Raw genomic sequence first — 17,382 nt, forward strand, 5'->3', positions numbered from 1 at the left:
ATTTAATCTCCTGCACCCTCTAACCTATCTCTGATCTTCCCTTTTGTTTTACCTGACCCTCCCCCCTTTTTCAACAGCATAAAACCCATCACATTTCCACCTCTCTTCAATTCCAAAGAAGGGACATGAAATGTTAACTCCATTTCTCTCTCCACAGATGCTGCCAAACCTGAGCTTTTCCAACACTTTCTAGTTTTATACCTACATACCTAGGCCTAGAATCATTAATGACAGTTCAGACTTGAAACAGTTAAACAAAAGCAGATTTTTTCATGCACCTATTTAATTTCTATTTCCATAGCTTTGCACTCTCCCCAAACTATATTCAATATCCACAGTTTACTATTCAATTATTTATATACAAATGTTGCAAAGATTGATTGCACACCACATTATAGAATGGATAATGGGGGCACTGAATCAGTTGTAATTTTCTCTGACCCAAGTTAAAATAGTTTATTCCAGCTTTGAACACCCTCCCAAACTAATATCAATAAAGGTGTTATTTTGAATAAGGGAAATAAAATAAAAATGAGATATCCATGCTCCTAAAAAGCGAGCATGTCCTTAATGTATTTATCGCCTGTAGAGATGACTGACTTCCAAGTGTTATGTGCCAGTATTTCCCCAAATAAATATATATAACATAATCTCCAGTTTGTAAGAAATCTGGTGGAATTCTGAAAGGTATAACCATTCCATCCTTAAATGCATGTCTCATCAATACATAATGAAAAAAACTCCTTACAGGGAAAAATATTTTCATTGAAGTTGAGTTAAGGATAAGAAAAACACCTAGGAAAATAAAAGAACAGTCATATCTTGAGAAGCTCAACTCTCTATGTATGAGGAACCATATTTAATTTAATTATGCCAGAACAATGTATGAGCATATTGCAAGAGATTGTTTTCTGTCCCATTCAGGTCTGGATAGTGGTTAAGGAAAACAGTCAAGTTCCAAAGAAAACATTCACATGGATAGGACAACTGGTTTCTTTTCCATTAATACCCACAAAAAGAGAAAAAACTGGCACATAACACTTGGAAGTCAGCCAACTCTACGGGTGGTAAATACAGTAAGAACACCCTTGCTTTTTAGGAGTGTGGATATCTCATTTTTATCTTAATTCCCTTATTCAAAATAACACTTTTATTGATATTAGTTTGGGAGGATGTTCAAAGATGGAGTAAATTATTTTAATGAGTCAGAGAAAATTGCAACTGATTCACTCCTCCCATCGTCCATTCTATAATGTGGCGTGTAATCAGTTTTTGCAAGGTTCTTTCCAAGTGGAAGTTGTCAATTGTGGCTTGAGAACAGAGAAAATACTGATAAATCACAGGTGCTGGTTTCAGCATCCAATTAGAAAGAATTTATGCTGCTACTCTAGAGTTTCCATGGCTCTTCTGCCAAAGTTATTGTAGAGTATTGGGAGAGCACCTGTGGAAATACATCCATGCTCCCTCGCCCCAATGATCAATGGTTAAACCACAGAAGGAGCCCATTCAGCCTGTCACGTCTGTACTGGGTCTCTGCAAGAGCAAAAAAAATTAAATGCACATTCATTACTTACCCATACGAATAGCAGCAAGAAGGTCACTTCTGGCATCATTGAGAGGAGTGCCTGTCGGTTCATACCGTTTGTTTTCAACCACAAGCTGACAGTGCATTGGAGAAGAAGCAAGGGAAGAAGGTGGCGCTGGTGGAGCTGGTGGTGGAGGAGGAGGAGGCGGTCCAGGGGGACCAGGTGGTGGAGCTGCTCCAGGTGGGGAAGAAGTATATGCAACCCCCACCATTGATCCAGGATGGGAAGCTGGAGGAGTAGGCACTTGGACAGGACTGACAAAAGCAGTTTGTGCTGAAGGAATTACTGGACCAGGGGGAAGCAGAGGAGGGCCAGCAGAAGCGTAGTACTCCATCATTTGAGAAGCTGGCATGCTTTAATCAATAATAAAGTTTATTTAGTTTTAACATGGCATTCAACATATGCATCTCAACATTTTCTGTTCAGGAAACCTTGGCTATTTTCATTCTCTTAAAATTTATATTAACTAAAATGCAATATTCTCTAATCTCTGCTCAGAACATTACAGGACAGTACTAACTCACAGGCAAAGAAACTGGTCAATCATCCCACCAACAAAAATAAAAGCTTGTTTTATCCCAAATGTCTCCATGAGAAGAACTAAATGGTCCAACAAGGAACACCTACAGTTATGTTTTAGGTAATGCCAAAACACAACAATGTGCAAATAGGTAACCCTAACCAAATGCAGTTTTTTTACATTTTGCAAAAATCTTTTTGTGTAGAATTGTGACAAGCAAAAATGCCTTCTTTCAATTAAAGTAATATTTCACAATGAATGTTTTGTTTATGAACTCTTAAAATGACTTACAAGTTTTCCTGCTGAAAATCTTAGGTTCACTTCACTAAAGATATGCTCCAAATGAGTGTCCGATGGGATATCAGCACATTAAAATATCAATAATGAGAGACAAGTTAGTCTCAGTATCTGAAAGGTGAACAAATGTTGCTTCCCACCTACTTGTACTGGGCATCAATCCCATGGTGGTGTGTTGGTTGCTTAATTAGAAATAATAGGCTCAATACTCAATACTAACTCAGAGAAAGGGGAGAGAGAAGGTGGGGGGCAGTGGGGGGGGGGGGGGATTCTTTTGTACTTGAAAGCAGGTAACCTAACATTTTGAATCTAAAACGTTACAATAATTCAATTTAAAGAATGAGGCTAGATCACGTTTAAACATTTTTGTCAATACATTCAGCTACTTTTAAGTATTTTGGGAACTTATCATTTGTTTAATTATAAAGTAATTACTCAGCCTGTACAGTATAGGTAGTGCGTTTGAGGGCTGACTTTCCTCTGCCTTGTGTGTAGGGATCATTTATTTCCTAGGCGTGGAGCAAAAGGCTCCAACTTTCTGCATATTTTCAATAATTTCTATTTTTTACCATTTAACAATATAGACAGTGTTTTGGAACCACTGAACTACTTACATTGACTCATATTTTATGTAATTTGGGTACATTATCACTGCGAGAGCACAAGTCCATACTATGCCTCAAGTGGCAAATTTAGAATCTTCCCTACCCTGGACTGCCTTTCTCTTTCAATTTACTTGCGCACAACTGATTGTTCCTTTGGTTTCCAGCTGCAGCCCCTTCCCATGCAACATTGTGCTCCCACCTGCTGGCCATATATGATTTCTCACACTAAAGTTAAAATCCCAGAGTCTAGTGCTGTGAGGGCACGACTGCTTGCTGGCTACCTCAGTCCATGCCAGCCTGGTTCCCATCTAGAGTTAAAATTGGGACTACTGTGTCCCATACTGAACTTTTAAAAGCTTCAGATACACACAATTTAACAGCTTTAAGCTCTCTTCTGTGCCAACTTGTGAAGCTACATTTCAAGGGCTTATTTTGTTGCACCCAATGGACAAACAGAAGGATGCAAATCTATCAGACTGATACAAATGTATATTTCCCTTTTGCCAGTATATCCTCTTAAGTGATTGGCAGGCCAATAACATATTCCCATAAAAATGAGAGAAACGCTTTACTACAGAAGTGAAAAAAAATTATACCTAGATGTAAACAGACAATTAGATATTGCAATATATCAAAACTGTTGAGGCACTTTAAGTATATTATGCACAAGGTAACAAAATGCCATGAATTTCTAACATTGGTGAATTTGAAATCAATATTGGTGTATCCTGTAGCAGACTAATGCAATCAGTTTAATTTCTAATCACATACAATACAGGTAAACAAAAACAAAAATACAAAATACTGCTCCAAAGGTTGCAAATGATTGCCTTAGAGGAAACGAGTTACAATTCAAGACTTCGTAATATTTTCACAACTGATGGGATTTACCTGTAATCCACTGGTTGTTGTTGTGGTGGTGGTGGAGGTGGTGGTGGTGGAGCACCACCATTTACAGTAGTTGGTGGTGGAGGTGGCGGAGGTTGTTGAGGCCTGTTCAGAGTACCATGTCTGAATGCTGTTGTAGAGGCTCTGTAGTCATGTTCCTGAGCCTGATTTCCAGTTAACATTTGCTGTTGGTTATCACCAGACATGTATGAAGCTGGCATTTGCTGCTGCTGCAGCGAATGATGAACATGGTTTGGGGTAGCAGGGTACGAGTAATCTGTAAGATCTGATCCATGAGATCTGGTGTCAAAAGCAGAGACAAAATATTTCATATTCAAAATGTAATGGAAAGTACTCTGGAAAGTGTTCCATGATTAGGTTTCAAAGCATAATATCAAAACTGAAACCTAGTATGCTAATTGAGCATTCTCCAACCAAAACTTAATATGTTTAACTTTGGGCCTTCAGAAAATTTGGTTGATTTTCAAATTTTTGCAAAGCACTGTTGCAATAAAGTATATAACAAGCATATATTTACTCAAATATAGAATGCATCATCTTCACAAAACTAAATTTTACTTTTCATGTAATCTAATTTAAAAAAAGGTCATAAAACCTTGATTATCAAAATTTGTGATGCAACAGAATATGTAACAAAAAGATAGATTTGAAAGCGACATTCATTAAGTCATTGATCTGCAAGCTGAGTAAGAATAAAATACAAACCCTGATGAGACAACATTTAATAAGGGGAAGATGGTGGGGTAGTGGTAGTGTCATGGAGCCAGTAATCCAGTAGCCCAGATTAATACTCTGGGGATACGGGTTCAAATCCCACCATGGCATCTGGTGGAATTTAAATTCATTAATGTATGTGAAATATCACTTTTTGTAAAAGCCCATCTGGTTCACTAATGTTCTTTAGGGAAGGAACGTCACCCTTACCCAGTATGGCCTACATGTGACTCCAGACCCACAGCAATGCGGCTGACTCTTAACTGCCCTCTGAAATGGCCTAACAAACCACTCAGTTCAAGGGCAATTAGAGATGGGCAACAATACTGGTGGCCTTGACAGTGACGGACAACCCACAAATAAATAAAGAAAAGAAATAAGGCAGCAGTGAGTATTAGTAGATTTTATGTGAACCTGTCAGAGTCTTCCCTCCTAAAGCCTAACCTTACCCAACAGGCTTGCAAAAGTACCCACCGGGTGGAACAAAGATGACTGCCATTATTCCCATCTCATTCGCCCAATAAAAAAACAACTCCAACAAAGTTCTAGATTTTTAAAACAATGGCGATCTAAGTAGAACGAAGTTTCTGTTTCTTAGTTGTGTGGTCTTTTTTGCAGGTGCTTAATTGCAACTTTCCTATGGTTAAATCCTTAGGGTGGAAGAAATAAAAACATAACTGCTGAAGATGCATAGCATGGTTGTCAATATCGACAAAAGAATGAGAGATTAACATTTTGGGTGTAACAACAATCTGCATTTATATAGCACTGTTAAACGTCCCAAGGATTTTCCACAGGAGTGCAATCAGACATGACCATTGAACGAAAGGAGGGGACATTAGAGCTGGCAACCAAAAGCTTGGTCAAAGGGCAAGGTTTTTAGAAGGGCCTTTAAAGGAGAGAGAGGTGTAAAGATAGTGGGCAGAATCTCGTTGAGGCATTGGGGATCTGGCCTCCCGACTGGAGAGCCAGTGAGAGACCTGCGGAACCACAAGCCAATCTGGCAATGGTGAGGTCAGCGATGGGCCTTCCCCTGGAATCAAGGCCGGGGGGGGGGGGTGGTGGAAGTCTTGCCTACCGAGAGCTACCAGCCAATCAGAGGCAGCTCTTATGCTCAGCAGTGTTGGCTGCTGGCTGCTGCAGGAAAAATACCTACTGAAGTCCCAGGATGGCAGAGCAATCCAGGCTGCAGGTTAGGTAATGTCAGGTCATTAATTGGCCACTTAAAGGCCTCGATATGCAGTGGGGCAGGAAGGTCAACCATGGGCCTTCCTTCCCAGAACTTAATGCTAATATATCCCTCCCAAGATGTTGTGCAAAAGCAGATGCAGTACAGTACTCCAAATGGGCTATGACCAAGGATCTTTATCACTGAAACATAGAGGTTCCTCCTTTTTGTATTTAATCCCATTTGAGGTAATGGTCAACATAACATCAGCCCTTTTGATTACTTTTTGTACTTACGCAGCTGCTTTTAGTGATTTGTGTACCTGGACTCTCAAACCCACAACCACTACCATCCAGAAGGACAAGGGCAGCAGATACATGGGAACACCATCACCTGGAAGTTCCCCTCCAAGCCACTCACCATCATGACTTGGAAATATATCGCTGTTCTTTCACTGTCACTGGGTCAAAATCCTGGAACTCTCTCCGTAACAGCATTAAATTATGAAGATAGGTTGAATAAACTTGGCTTGTATAGCCTTGAGTATATGAAAGTTGAGGGTGATTTTATTTAGGTGTTTAAAATGATAAAAGGATTCAACAGGGTAATTACAGAAAACTATTTCCTCTGGTGAGGGAATCCAGAACAAGAGGGTATAACCTTAAATTTAGAATTAAGCCATTCGGGAGAGAAAACATGAAATGCTTTTCCCCACAAGTGTTGGATATTTGGAAATTTCTTCCCCTTAAGGTTGTGGAATTGAAATTTTCAAGCTAAAATTGGCTGAAACACCCAGAGCTACCTCAACACCACCTCTGCGTTGTCAGATTGTTTGTCCAGCATCCAGTCTTAGATGAGTTGAGATTTCTTTGCATGAAACATTGGGAAACCTGCAGATACTATCCTTAACCCCTCAACAAAAGCTCTGTTCCTTGGCTACCAATTTCATTCCCTTTCCTGGCCACCTTCGCAGGCTAAACCAGGCTGTTTGCAATCTTATTTGACTCTGAGCTTAGCTTTGGATCCAAAGTGGATAATCTAACACTGCCTCATATTGAATACCATATGTCACAGTTTTGCCCAGTCTTTTAATTTGTCTGTGTTACTTTGTAACCTCTTGCTCCCATCTACACAACTTACTGTCCCTCCTAACTCAGAGCCAGCAGTAAACTTGGATATACAGCTCTGTTTCTTCATCCAAGTCACTGATATATGTGGTGAAAAGCTGGTGCCCAGTACAGATCCCCGTAAAAAACCACTTGTCACATTTCATCAATGAGTACGTTTCCTTTACCGCTACTATCTACCTGCTACGTCCTAAAGAAGTATCAAACCATGTCATATCACAAGATTACCTCCAATTCCATGTGCTTTAGCTTTAGTTAGTAAGAGAAATTGGTGAAGGCAAAAACAAGTTTAGTCAAGCAGAGGAGACTGATTATGGATGAAGGCATTTGAGATGCCACTTGACAAAGAAATGCAGAGACATGAGACCATTCTGCTGAGTGATGGAGGTGCATATGAGCTGCATCTACACAGAAGACGACAACTGGAGCTAGAGAATTAGAAACTGCCAGAGAACCTAAAATTGTTAAAATAAATGAATGTGTCACAGTTGCATGTAGAAACTGGACAAGTGGGAAAAGAATAGAATCAAAGTAAAATACTGATTTGGTGGGATAGCAGAAAGCTTAAAAAATGGGCCTGGCACTTTCTGTCTCCACCATAATGACAAAATACACGATGAAAAGGATTGCATTACTTTATAAATTGATATTTATAAGAAAGTCTGCATACATTTTAAAATCATTTCCCCAAAATTTGTATGAATTAACAATATAAGCCATATATATTTTAGAATTAAATTGGAAGCGTGTATTTTCAAGCAATACTTGTACTATTGTATTAAAGAATGAGTACATTTGAACTTAATTTGAAAGTACTGTAGATCGCAGCATATAAGTCGATCCAGCATATATGACAACCCCATTTTATCGCACCAAAATTTATGTTTAGGCCTATACTCGTTGTATAAGTCAACCTCTTCTTTACCCCCAACCACTCCCCATTTTTCAGCTAATAAATGCATGTTTCGGCCTATACTCACATTAGGAGTTGGCCTCAATTTTTTAGCTCAGAGATACATGTTTAGTGGTATATTTATAAACCAGTGCAGGGGATGAAGCAGGCAATATGGGCCGCTGCCAAGAAGATGTATGGGAGTTTAAAACATGCCCACACAGGCCAGACCACACATGGTGACCGACGAACAGAAATGGGCATGCCTGCACCAACATCGGCGGTTCACATTTTATACTCGGCATATAAATTGACCCCCATTTTGGAAGGATTCTTCGAAGCTTCAAATGTCGACTTATACGCCATGATCTATGTTAATTCTCTCCCTCATCAATAACACACTGATTCTCCAACATAAATTAAAATATGACTTTAAAATACAAATATTAAACAATTTATAATGCAATACCAAAAAGGGCAGCACAGACAAACTGAAATTGATTTATCTGTTAAATGCACTGAAAACATTTCTGAGCACTTAAGAAGCTACTGGAAGAGAGTTAGAAGAAAGAAATTTGTCATTCTGAATTAGTTGAGCAGAGAGTTCATAAAATGGAAAGACCCAGAGTACCCAAGAAAGATTTTTTGCTGCATGAAGATGCTTCTTTAGTATGTGGAGTCATATGTCCCCCAGCATGTCACTGATCAGAGCAGTAAACCCAATTAAAAGACCATTAGGATACTGCTGCTCTCATGCAGCAAAGTCATTGAAACAAGACCTGAAGCAGGATTGGTACCAAAGCAGTTAGAGCTTTGATAATAAAACTAACAAACCCTTTAGGCATTTTCTCCTCTTTCATGCCCTCGGCCTGCTCCAGTTCCTTTGCGTCAGTCATGAACTCTTTGCCCATTTTCATTCTCTCCCATTCTTCTTTTCTTGTTCTGACTTTTCTCACATTAACTTGGTGGTTTCTGTTTGAATTCAACTTATGTTTCTCTCTCTGGAGGGGAAACCATACCAATATAGGAAATAAACATAAGACCAGCAGCAGTTGCTTAAACAAACTTCTTTGAGAAAAGCCTCCCAGCTCAACTTAAGAATGCAAGTGAACCAAAACAATAATATGGATAACATTGAAAAAACAGACAAGGATTCGAAGCTTTTCATCTGACACTTATCAGGACAGACACAAGGATGTCAAATTTCAAAGGGAGCAAAAGTTTATACTGCATGAGAAAAGAGCATTGATTCATTGGCAAGTTGGATTGGTTGAGGTCTTTCCATGGAGAATGCTCCAGGGGACTATTGTCCCCAGGCTTTTGTTTAATTCAAAAAGGATGCAATACTTGGACATGTTCCTTTTGCCTGCAGAAGACAGGTCCCTGCATATGGATATATGTGGCATGTAAGAATTTCCTGACACACTTTAATGCACTCCATCGCACACTCAAATTTACCTTTGAAATGGAGCAGTCTATTGACCTCCCTTTCCTTGATGTGGTAGTTGAGAAATCCGCTAATGATTTCTCTACTACTGTCTACCGACATTAGTCATTGTAGGCATTGTGATTCATTCAGATCCATGCGCTGTAAGACTGACCTTATCTGCAATCTTGTAAATTGTTCCTGAGCCATTTATTCGCCCTGTGGCATAATGACTATCCCAATCAAATCATTGCTCTGTGTATCACACATGCTCATGAATGGGTCTAAGGCCGCCACTTTTGGACCTGAAAAGTGCCCAGTTTACCTCAAATTACCCTGGAAGGTTAAGGTCTCTCAAAAATTTGAGCAATAGGTGAAGCTAGCTGTTTCATGCTGCCACAATGCAGTAGTAACATGGGTGGTATTTTCCACTAACAGGATACTGCCAGTAAGCCAAAAAGACGTTCTACCTTCCATACAAATGAATAATGCGGTATATGAATTTCAGTGCTGGTGCAATGCCAGCTATGTAAGCTGTATGTCCCAATGACTGGCGGATCGTATCAAACCCACATCTCTGCGGCTGGTTGTAATAGGTAGAGTACTGACCACACTCAACCAGCCTATGCTTGAAAATCTCATAACATAATGTCTAAAATTAGATGTGATTCTGCGATTTGATAGCACTTGCTGAACAATCCTGAGTGTGCTAAGAATTACACTAACAACCAATTTAAGTTAATCATTCGGGCTCGCCATGTAGCTCACTTATGCTTACTAGAAGCTATGTATATTCATGAGCAGGGATTTGTCCTCTGCAGGCAAAAGGAACATGTCCAAGCACTGCGCCTTTTTTGAATTAAACAAAAGCCTGGGGGACAATAGTTTCCTGGTGCATCCTCCATGTCAACACCTCGACAAGAGTCAACTTGCCAATGAATCAGCATCATTTTCTCATATAGTATAAATTGTTGCTCCCTTTGAAATTTGGCCTTCCTGCATCTGTCCTGATGAGTGCAAGGCAAAAAGCTTCAGTAGCATGTCTCTTTTTCCAGCAATACTCAAGTTCTGCACTACCATGCAACAAAATAGGTAACAGTCTCAGCCACTGCTCAAAATGCATATGTTAAAAGTGACCAAGTCAAAATTCATATTGTTCAGTAATTATGAATATCAACAAATAAAATTATTAGTTACCATTTTGAAATGCTTGAACTGACTTACATGATTATGACTGATGATAGTACCACAACTTGTTAACTGCAAGTCCAACAAATTATTTTCTATTTCATATTATGAAACAAAGTCCTGTTAAGTGCACATCCTGTTCCATTTGGGAACTCCAGGACACTTCTTACACCCCGGACAAACACATGTGCAGGAAGTATCATCAGCTGGAAGAGTTCAAGCTCTGGGTTTTGGAGCTTGAACAGTAGTTAGCATCACTGTGGCATATCCACAAGGCTGAGAGCAACATGGATTGTACATCTCTGGATGTGGTAACCCTGCAGTTTAAGAGTGGACAGGTAGAGAGGGAATGAGTGACCATGAGACTTGACAAGGAATACCAGGCAGGTAATACAGGAGACCCTAGAGTACATCTCCTTCTCCAACCAGTATTCAAATACTGGTGAGGGTGCTGGTTCTTCTTTGCAGTGCAGTCAGAGCCAAGTCCACGGCACCATGGGTGGCTCAGCTGCGCAGGGCAAGGAGGAGAAAAATTCGAAAAGCAATAGTGTTATAAGGAATTCTATAGTTAGGGAAAAAGACAGGCTTTTCTGTGGCTGAAGACATGATTCCAGGATAGTATGTCGCCTTTCTGGTGCTAAGGTCCAGGATGTCACTGGGCAGCTGCAGCATGTTCTGAGGGGGGAGGCTGAACAGACATATGGGCTGCGGCCTCTGGCTGTTTGCCCTCACCCATCAGAATGTTTTACAGACTTTCAGTAGAAAAAGGGATAAGGTTCTGCAGGCAGATTTTAGAGAGTTAGGAAAGAAATTAATAAACAGGACCTCAAAAGCATGACCCTGGTGTCATGCGCTAGTGAGTATAGGAATAGGAGGATCATGCAGGTGAATATGTAGCTGAAGAGGTGGTGCAGGAGGGAGGACTGTAGATTCTTGGCACATTGGGACTGGTTCTGGGGCAGGGGGACCTGTACAGACCAGGTTGGTCCTGGCCTGTTGAGATCCAACCTATGAACTCATGGGGTGGTTTGCTACTGCTCTGGGAGAGGGTTCAAAATAATTTGTCAGGGGGGGATGGAAAGTGGGCTGTAGCATTAGAAATGAGAAACAAGGTGAGAAAGGATTAGGAGAGACAGATAGCACTAGAATAGGAAATAGTAAGGTATTATATGGGGTTAGGTTGAGAGGGAATATAATAAAACCTAATTCAGGTTATTAATGCGTGCATGTAAGTACACAAAATGCAGCAATTAAGGTTGGTGAATTGCAGGCACAGAAAGCCACATGGGAAGGCAATATTATGACAACAGAGACCTGGCTCAGAAGGTGGTAGAACTAGGCACTCAATATTCTTGAATACAAGGTGTTCAGAAAAGGTAGGGAAGGAAAGAGAGGAGATAAGATAGCAGTTTTGCTTAAGGAGAACATTGCAGTGCTAGAGAAAAAGGATTTCCTAGAGTGGTCAGAGTTTTAGTTATTATTTCATTAGAGTAAAGAAATAACAGGTGTCATTACACTACGAGGTGTATTCTACAGGCCACTAACTAGTGGGAATGATATAGAGGAGTAAATTTGCAGGGAAATTAGGGAGGTGCTAGAACGGTAATAATGGGAATTTCAGTTATCCTAATATAAAGCAAGGCAGAGAAGGGGGAGAATTTCTGAAGCATGTTTAGGACATTTCGGGCCCGACATTACTGGATCTGATTCTGGGAATGAGGTTGGTCAAATGCCAGTAGCACATCACTTAAGGTGCAGTGATCATTGTATTATAATGGTTCAGAGCAGCTATGAAAAAGGTCAATGAGTAATCAAGGGTAAAAATATTTAATTAGAGGAGGGCCAATTGGAGAGGGTGAGAATAGATCCTCCCAGGTAAATTGAAATCAAAGATTGGCAAAAAAAAAACTGTAATCAAACAATGGGCAGCAATTCAAGAGACAGTTCAGATACAGTCAAGCTACGTTCCCAAGATGGGAAGAGGCAGAGTAACCAAGGCCACAGCTTCCTGGGTGATGAAAGAGATGGGAAGTAGGTTAAAGCAGAAAAAGGATGCTTATTACATATCCTAGGCAGTTAATACAAGTGAGAACTAGGCTGAATACAGAGAGTTCAGAGGGCAGATGAAAAAGAAAATAAGAGGGGCAAAAGAGAGCATGAGAAGAAACTGCAGCTAACAAGGAGAGTCCAAAATCTTCTATAAGCATACAAATGGTAAAACGATAGTAAGAGGAAGGGTAGGGCCAATAAGGAGACCTACACACTAAGGCAGAGGGCTTGGCTGAGTTGCAGACTGAATATTTTGCATGTGTCTTTACCAAAGAAGAGAATGCTTCCAAAGTCACAGTGAAAAAGGAGGTAGTTGAGATGCTAGATGGGCTAAAAATTTATAAGGTTGTGGTACAAAAGGCTGGATATACTTAAAGTTGATAAGTCACCAGGACATAGAAACTAGGAGCAGCAGTAGGCCATTCGGCCCTTCAAGTCTGCTCCACCATTCAATACAATCATGGCTGATCCTCTATCTCAACGCCATATTCCTGCTTTCTCTCCATACCCCTTGATGCCCCTAATATCCAAAAATTTATCAATTTCTTTCTTGAATATACTCAGTGACCAGGCCTCCACAGCCTTCTGTCAGAGAGAATTCCACAGGTTGACCACCCTCTGAGTGAAGAAATTTTTCCTCATCTCAGTCCTAAATGGCCTGTCCTGTATCTTGAGACTGTGGCCCCTGGTTCTCGACTGCCTAACCAGGGGAAACATCCTCCCTGCATCTAGTCAGTCTAGCCCTGCTAGAATTTTATACATTTCAATCAGATCCCCTCTCATTCTTCTAAACTCTAATTAATACAGGCCCAGTCGAAATAATCTCCCCTCATACGACAGTCCTGCCATCCTCGGTGTCAGCCTAGTGAACCTTCCATGCACTCCCTCTATGGTAAGCATATCCTGTCTTAGGTAGGGAGACCAAAACTGCATGCAATACTCCAGGTGAGATCTCACCAAGGCCCTGTATAACTGCAGCAAGGCATCCCTACTTCTGAACTCAAATTCTCTTGCAATGAAGGCCAACATACCATTCGCCTTCCTAATTGCTTGCTGCTCCTGCCTATTTACTTTCATTGGCTGGTGTACAAGGACTCCCAGGTCCCTTTGTACATCCATATTTCCCAGTATATCACCATTTAAATAATACTCTGCCTTTCTGTTTTTCACAGATTGGATACATTCAAGGATGCCGAGGGAAGTAAGGGTAGAAATTGCAGAGGTGCTTGCCCCAAGCTTCCAATCCTCCTTAGATACAGGGATGCTTCCAGAAGATTGGAAAAGTGCAATAGTTAACAGCCTTGTTCAAAAAAGGGTGTAAGGTTAAACCCAGCAATTAGAGGCCAGTCAATTTTTTCCCCTCAGTGGTAGAAAACAATTATCGTTTATAGAAACGATAATTCAGGACAAAATAAACAATAAACAGTCACTAAGCCAGCAAAGATTTGTTAAAGGCAAGTCGTATTTAACCAGCTTAATTGAATACTTTTCATGAGGTAGCAGAGAGGGTTGATGAGGGTGATGCAGAAGATAATGGAATAAAAGGACCAGCAGCAGCATGGAAAAGAAGTTGCCCAAATGAGAAGAAACAGGGAGTAGTGATGAAAGGCTGTTTTTTGAACTGGAGGAGGATATACAGTGGGTTTCCCCAGGAGACAATACTAGTGACTTAGGCTTAGGTGCACAGGACACAATTTCAAAATTTGCAGATGACACAAAACTTGGAAGTATAGAGTGAACCATGAGGAAAATAGCAATAGGATTCAAGATAATATGGACAAGTGGGTCGAATGGGCAGACATTTGACAGATACAATTTAATGCAGAGAAGCACAATATGATACATTTTGGCAGGAAGAACAAGAAGAGGCAACATAAAATAAAGGGTACAATTTTAAGGGGCTGAAGAAACAGAGACACCTGGTGCATATGTGCACAAATTGCTGAGGGTGTCAGGGAAGGTTAAGAAAGTAGTTAAAAAAGGCATACAGGATCCTCAGCTTTAAAAATGGAGGCATAAAGAACAAAAGCAAGGAAGTTATGTAGAACGTTTATAAAACACTATGTTGGCCTCAACTGAAGTATCATGTCCAATTCTGGGCACAACGCTTTTGGAAGGGTGTGACTGCTTTAGAGACAGTGCAGAAAAGATATGAAAATAGCTCTAGTTTGAAGAAGATGGGGTTGTTCTCCTTAGTGCAGAGAAGGTTTAGAAGTGATCTGATAGAAGTCTTCAAAATCATGAGGAGTCTAGACAGAATAGATAGAGGGAAATTGTTCCCTATTGACAGAAAGGTCAAAAACCAGAGGACACAGATTTCAAGTAATTGGCAAAAGGAACCAATATTTTTATACAGTGGGTCCTTAGGATCTGCAATATGCTGCCTGAAACGGTCTGATAGGAAGGTTCAATCATGGCTATCAAAGGGATTGGATAAGCACCTTAAGGAAACAACTCTTGCAGGGCTACAGAAAAAGGGCCAGGGAGTGGGACTGGCACTCTCTTGACACTGACTGGATTTTCCAGCCGCTGCATGGGGTATCCTTTGTATCAGAAGGCCATCATGAAACTGTGGCAGCCTCCCAACAGATCAGGTAGACATTGGAGCCAGGGTACCTGAAATGGAAACCGTTCCATTGCGCAACATTATTATTCTTTCAATGAGCACAATAAAATCAACTTATCCTGGAATTGAAACACCTCAGTTAATTAGTACAATTCACAGCTTTAAGTGCAATTGGTAAATGTTTCCAAACATTGTCAGCTTTAAATAAGAAAGAGAGTTGTTTTATATTTATATTCAGATTGATTTTGTTTTTACTGAACAAAACCTCAGTATACTTTTCTTGATTAGAATATTCAAAAAAGCATTATATCTAATTATAGTTTGTCACTCTTGCAGTAAATAACAAAGAATTCTAGAAACATAGTTACTCTTCCAAATTATTATAGACCTGGTGGTTTTGATATGCACAGACCTATTGTCTGGGGACACTGATCCCTCTGAAGATGCTCCATGGTATAGATTTTGAGATAACCTGTTGTCAGGTCTAAGTTCTTTGTCATATGCCATCATATTCCATTCTTGGCGCCTGTTCTTGGCCTTTCTAACTTTTTTCACCTCACGGGTTGTGCCATCTACACGTTTCTGCTCCTAAGGTATGAAGAAAGCATGCCAAGAGATAGAATGACGAGATAGAGTGGGTAAATTTTGTTAGTGCAACAGAAAGAAAGTGTGATGCTTCAAAGAAGGAATCTTGCAAATTGTACCAAAAGCAGCATGATTTTTCATTTTTTCACTCTACAAGGTGTGGACTACTAATATAGATTATTAATAATTTTTGGATTTCAATGTAGTACTCAAGTCAATGATATCTTTGTGAACGCTTAATTATTTTGTATAATTTTCACTTCTATTAAGGAATAGAACAGTAAGTGGAATTCCACTGGAAACAATGAGTTTGACTCAAAATGCGAACAATGTTTTTAAAGATTATGAAAAACAAAACTGTCAAAATGAAAGGAGCACACACCAAAGCAGAATTAGAGTAAAAAAAAATTTTCAATAAAGAACAAATTGATGCAATTATGGTTCAGTTCCATTCTGTTGGTACAAGTTGTGCTATTTTCTTGCTGTTATACTATAACATATTATTACTCCTTTCAGGCATCACACAAATTTAGTGTTAATATGCGAACCTTGAAATTACTGTTGGTGACATTAATAGATCAAACTTTACTACATTTGTATGATATCCCTCTGTCTGCTATTTTAATACAGGATTAAATCACATTTCAAAAAGATTAATGCCTCCAGTAAAACAGCATACATGGGGGTCCTGTACAAATGTATTAAGTGTACATCCACTAATGCTGTCAGCAGTTATGTCAAGGATTTAGCTTTAAACTAATAATATTTTTAAATTAATCATTTGTCTAACAAAATGTATAAGTTTGGTTAAATGATATTAAATATTTAATTGCATCCTTAGTCAGTATTTATGGACACTAACTTAAGAAGGTTATGTCCAGCTCACTTAAAAGAAAGGAAACCAAAAATTTGATGTTCCAACTATTGATGAAGTGGGTGGAAAATCTCGCTGTTGATGTATCAAGTATGATTAAAATCTGATAAATGCTTATTATTACTGCAGTGAAAAGTTAATACTGAAGAACAGGATATTTACAAATTCATGCACAGATGGTTCATTTCATACCTGCTTTCAGAATTAACACAGAATTGTAACAGCAAATAATTTGCTGCGTTTGGTTAAAATGCAAAATGACATGTTTATGTTAATGACTGTTTTTTACACGTATGTTAACAAGACACACAAGTGCAACAAATTTCAAAAGGAACTCCAAATCAAGCAGTAGAAAACACAGCTTGTTTAAAATTGTGCTAAATGTTTTTAAGTACTGAGATAGTAAGTTGTTATTCATAGGCAATGATGGAAACACAAAAAGATTAACATCTCTGTTATCATAAATTGGTAATTCTTGGGCGTGGGGGAAGAGGTTGAAAACAAAAATAATTAGCAAAATCTTGGGAGTCATAAGAATTTGAAAATTAGCACTGGTTTACAATATTTTTTGGGAGATAGTTAATCTCATATTTCTTATGAGATGAGATGATAGATACCTGTTTTTACATTTTAGGAATAAGTGGTACGATTTTATCTTCTGTCTCAACATTCCAATTACTGAAATCATGGTCCCGATTTTAAAAGGAAATGAAAATGGTGCATTTCATAATATCCTTGGCCTCGTTGTGCAAACAAAATATTTACGGAATCTGCTGAGGTAAGGAAAAATTAATTTTATTGGAACACCTCTTGCAGTGGCTTCCTTGCCACAGAAGTAGGTTTTGAAATTAATACCCTCTTTGGGCCAATCAGTTG

General features: G+C 39.4%; 1 protein-coding gene across 4 annotated transcripts in view; it reads right to left on the reverse strand.

The window, feature by feature from the left end:
- wasf3b (WASP family member 3b) overlaps positions 1-17,382 on the reverse strand; it is a 122,286-nt gene that overhangs the window by 2,326 nt on the left and 102,578 nt on the right. For 2 of the 4 annotated variants that reach the window (XM_078545394.1, XM_078545395.1), the window contains exons 7-9: positions 8,653-8,819; positions 3,900-4,196; positions 1,575-1,939 (exon numbers count right to left, since the gene is read on the reverse strand). In XM_078545394.1, the coding sequence (XP_078401520.1) occupies positions 1,575-1,939; positions 3,900-4,196; positions 8,653-8,819 (829 nt within the window). Of the gene's footprint in view, positions 1-1,574; positions 1,940-3,899; positions 4,197-8,652; positions 8,820-15,459; positions 15,636-17,382 lie in introns of all 4 variants that reach the window. The other 2 variants (XM_078545391.1, XM_078545392.1) reach the window with 1 other exon arrangement.

The sequence above is a fragment of the Cetorhinus maximus genome, chromosome 7 (assembly GCF_964194155.1).
Source record: "Cetorhinus maximus chromosome 7, sCetMax3.hap1.1, whole genome shotgun sequence".
Taxonomy (NCBI): Eukaryota; Metazoa; Chordata; class Chondrichthyes; order Lamniformes; family Cetorhinidae; genus Cetorhinus; species Cetorhinus maximus.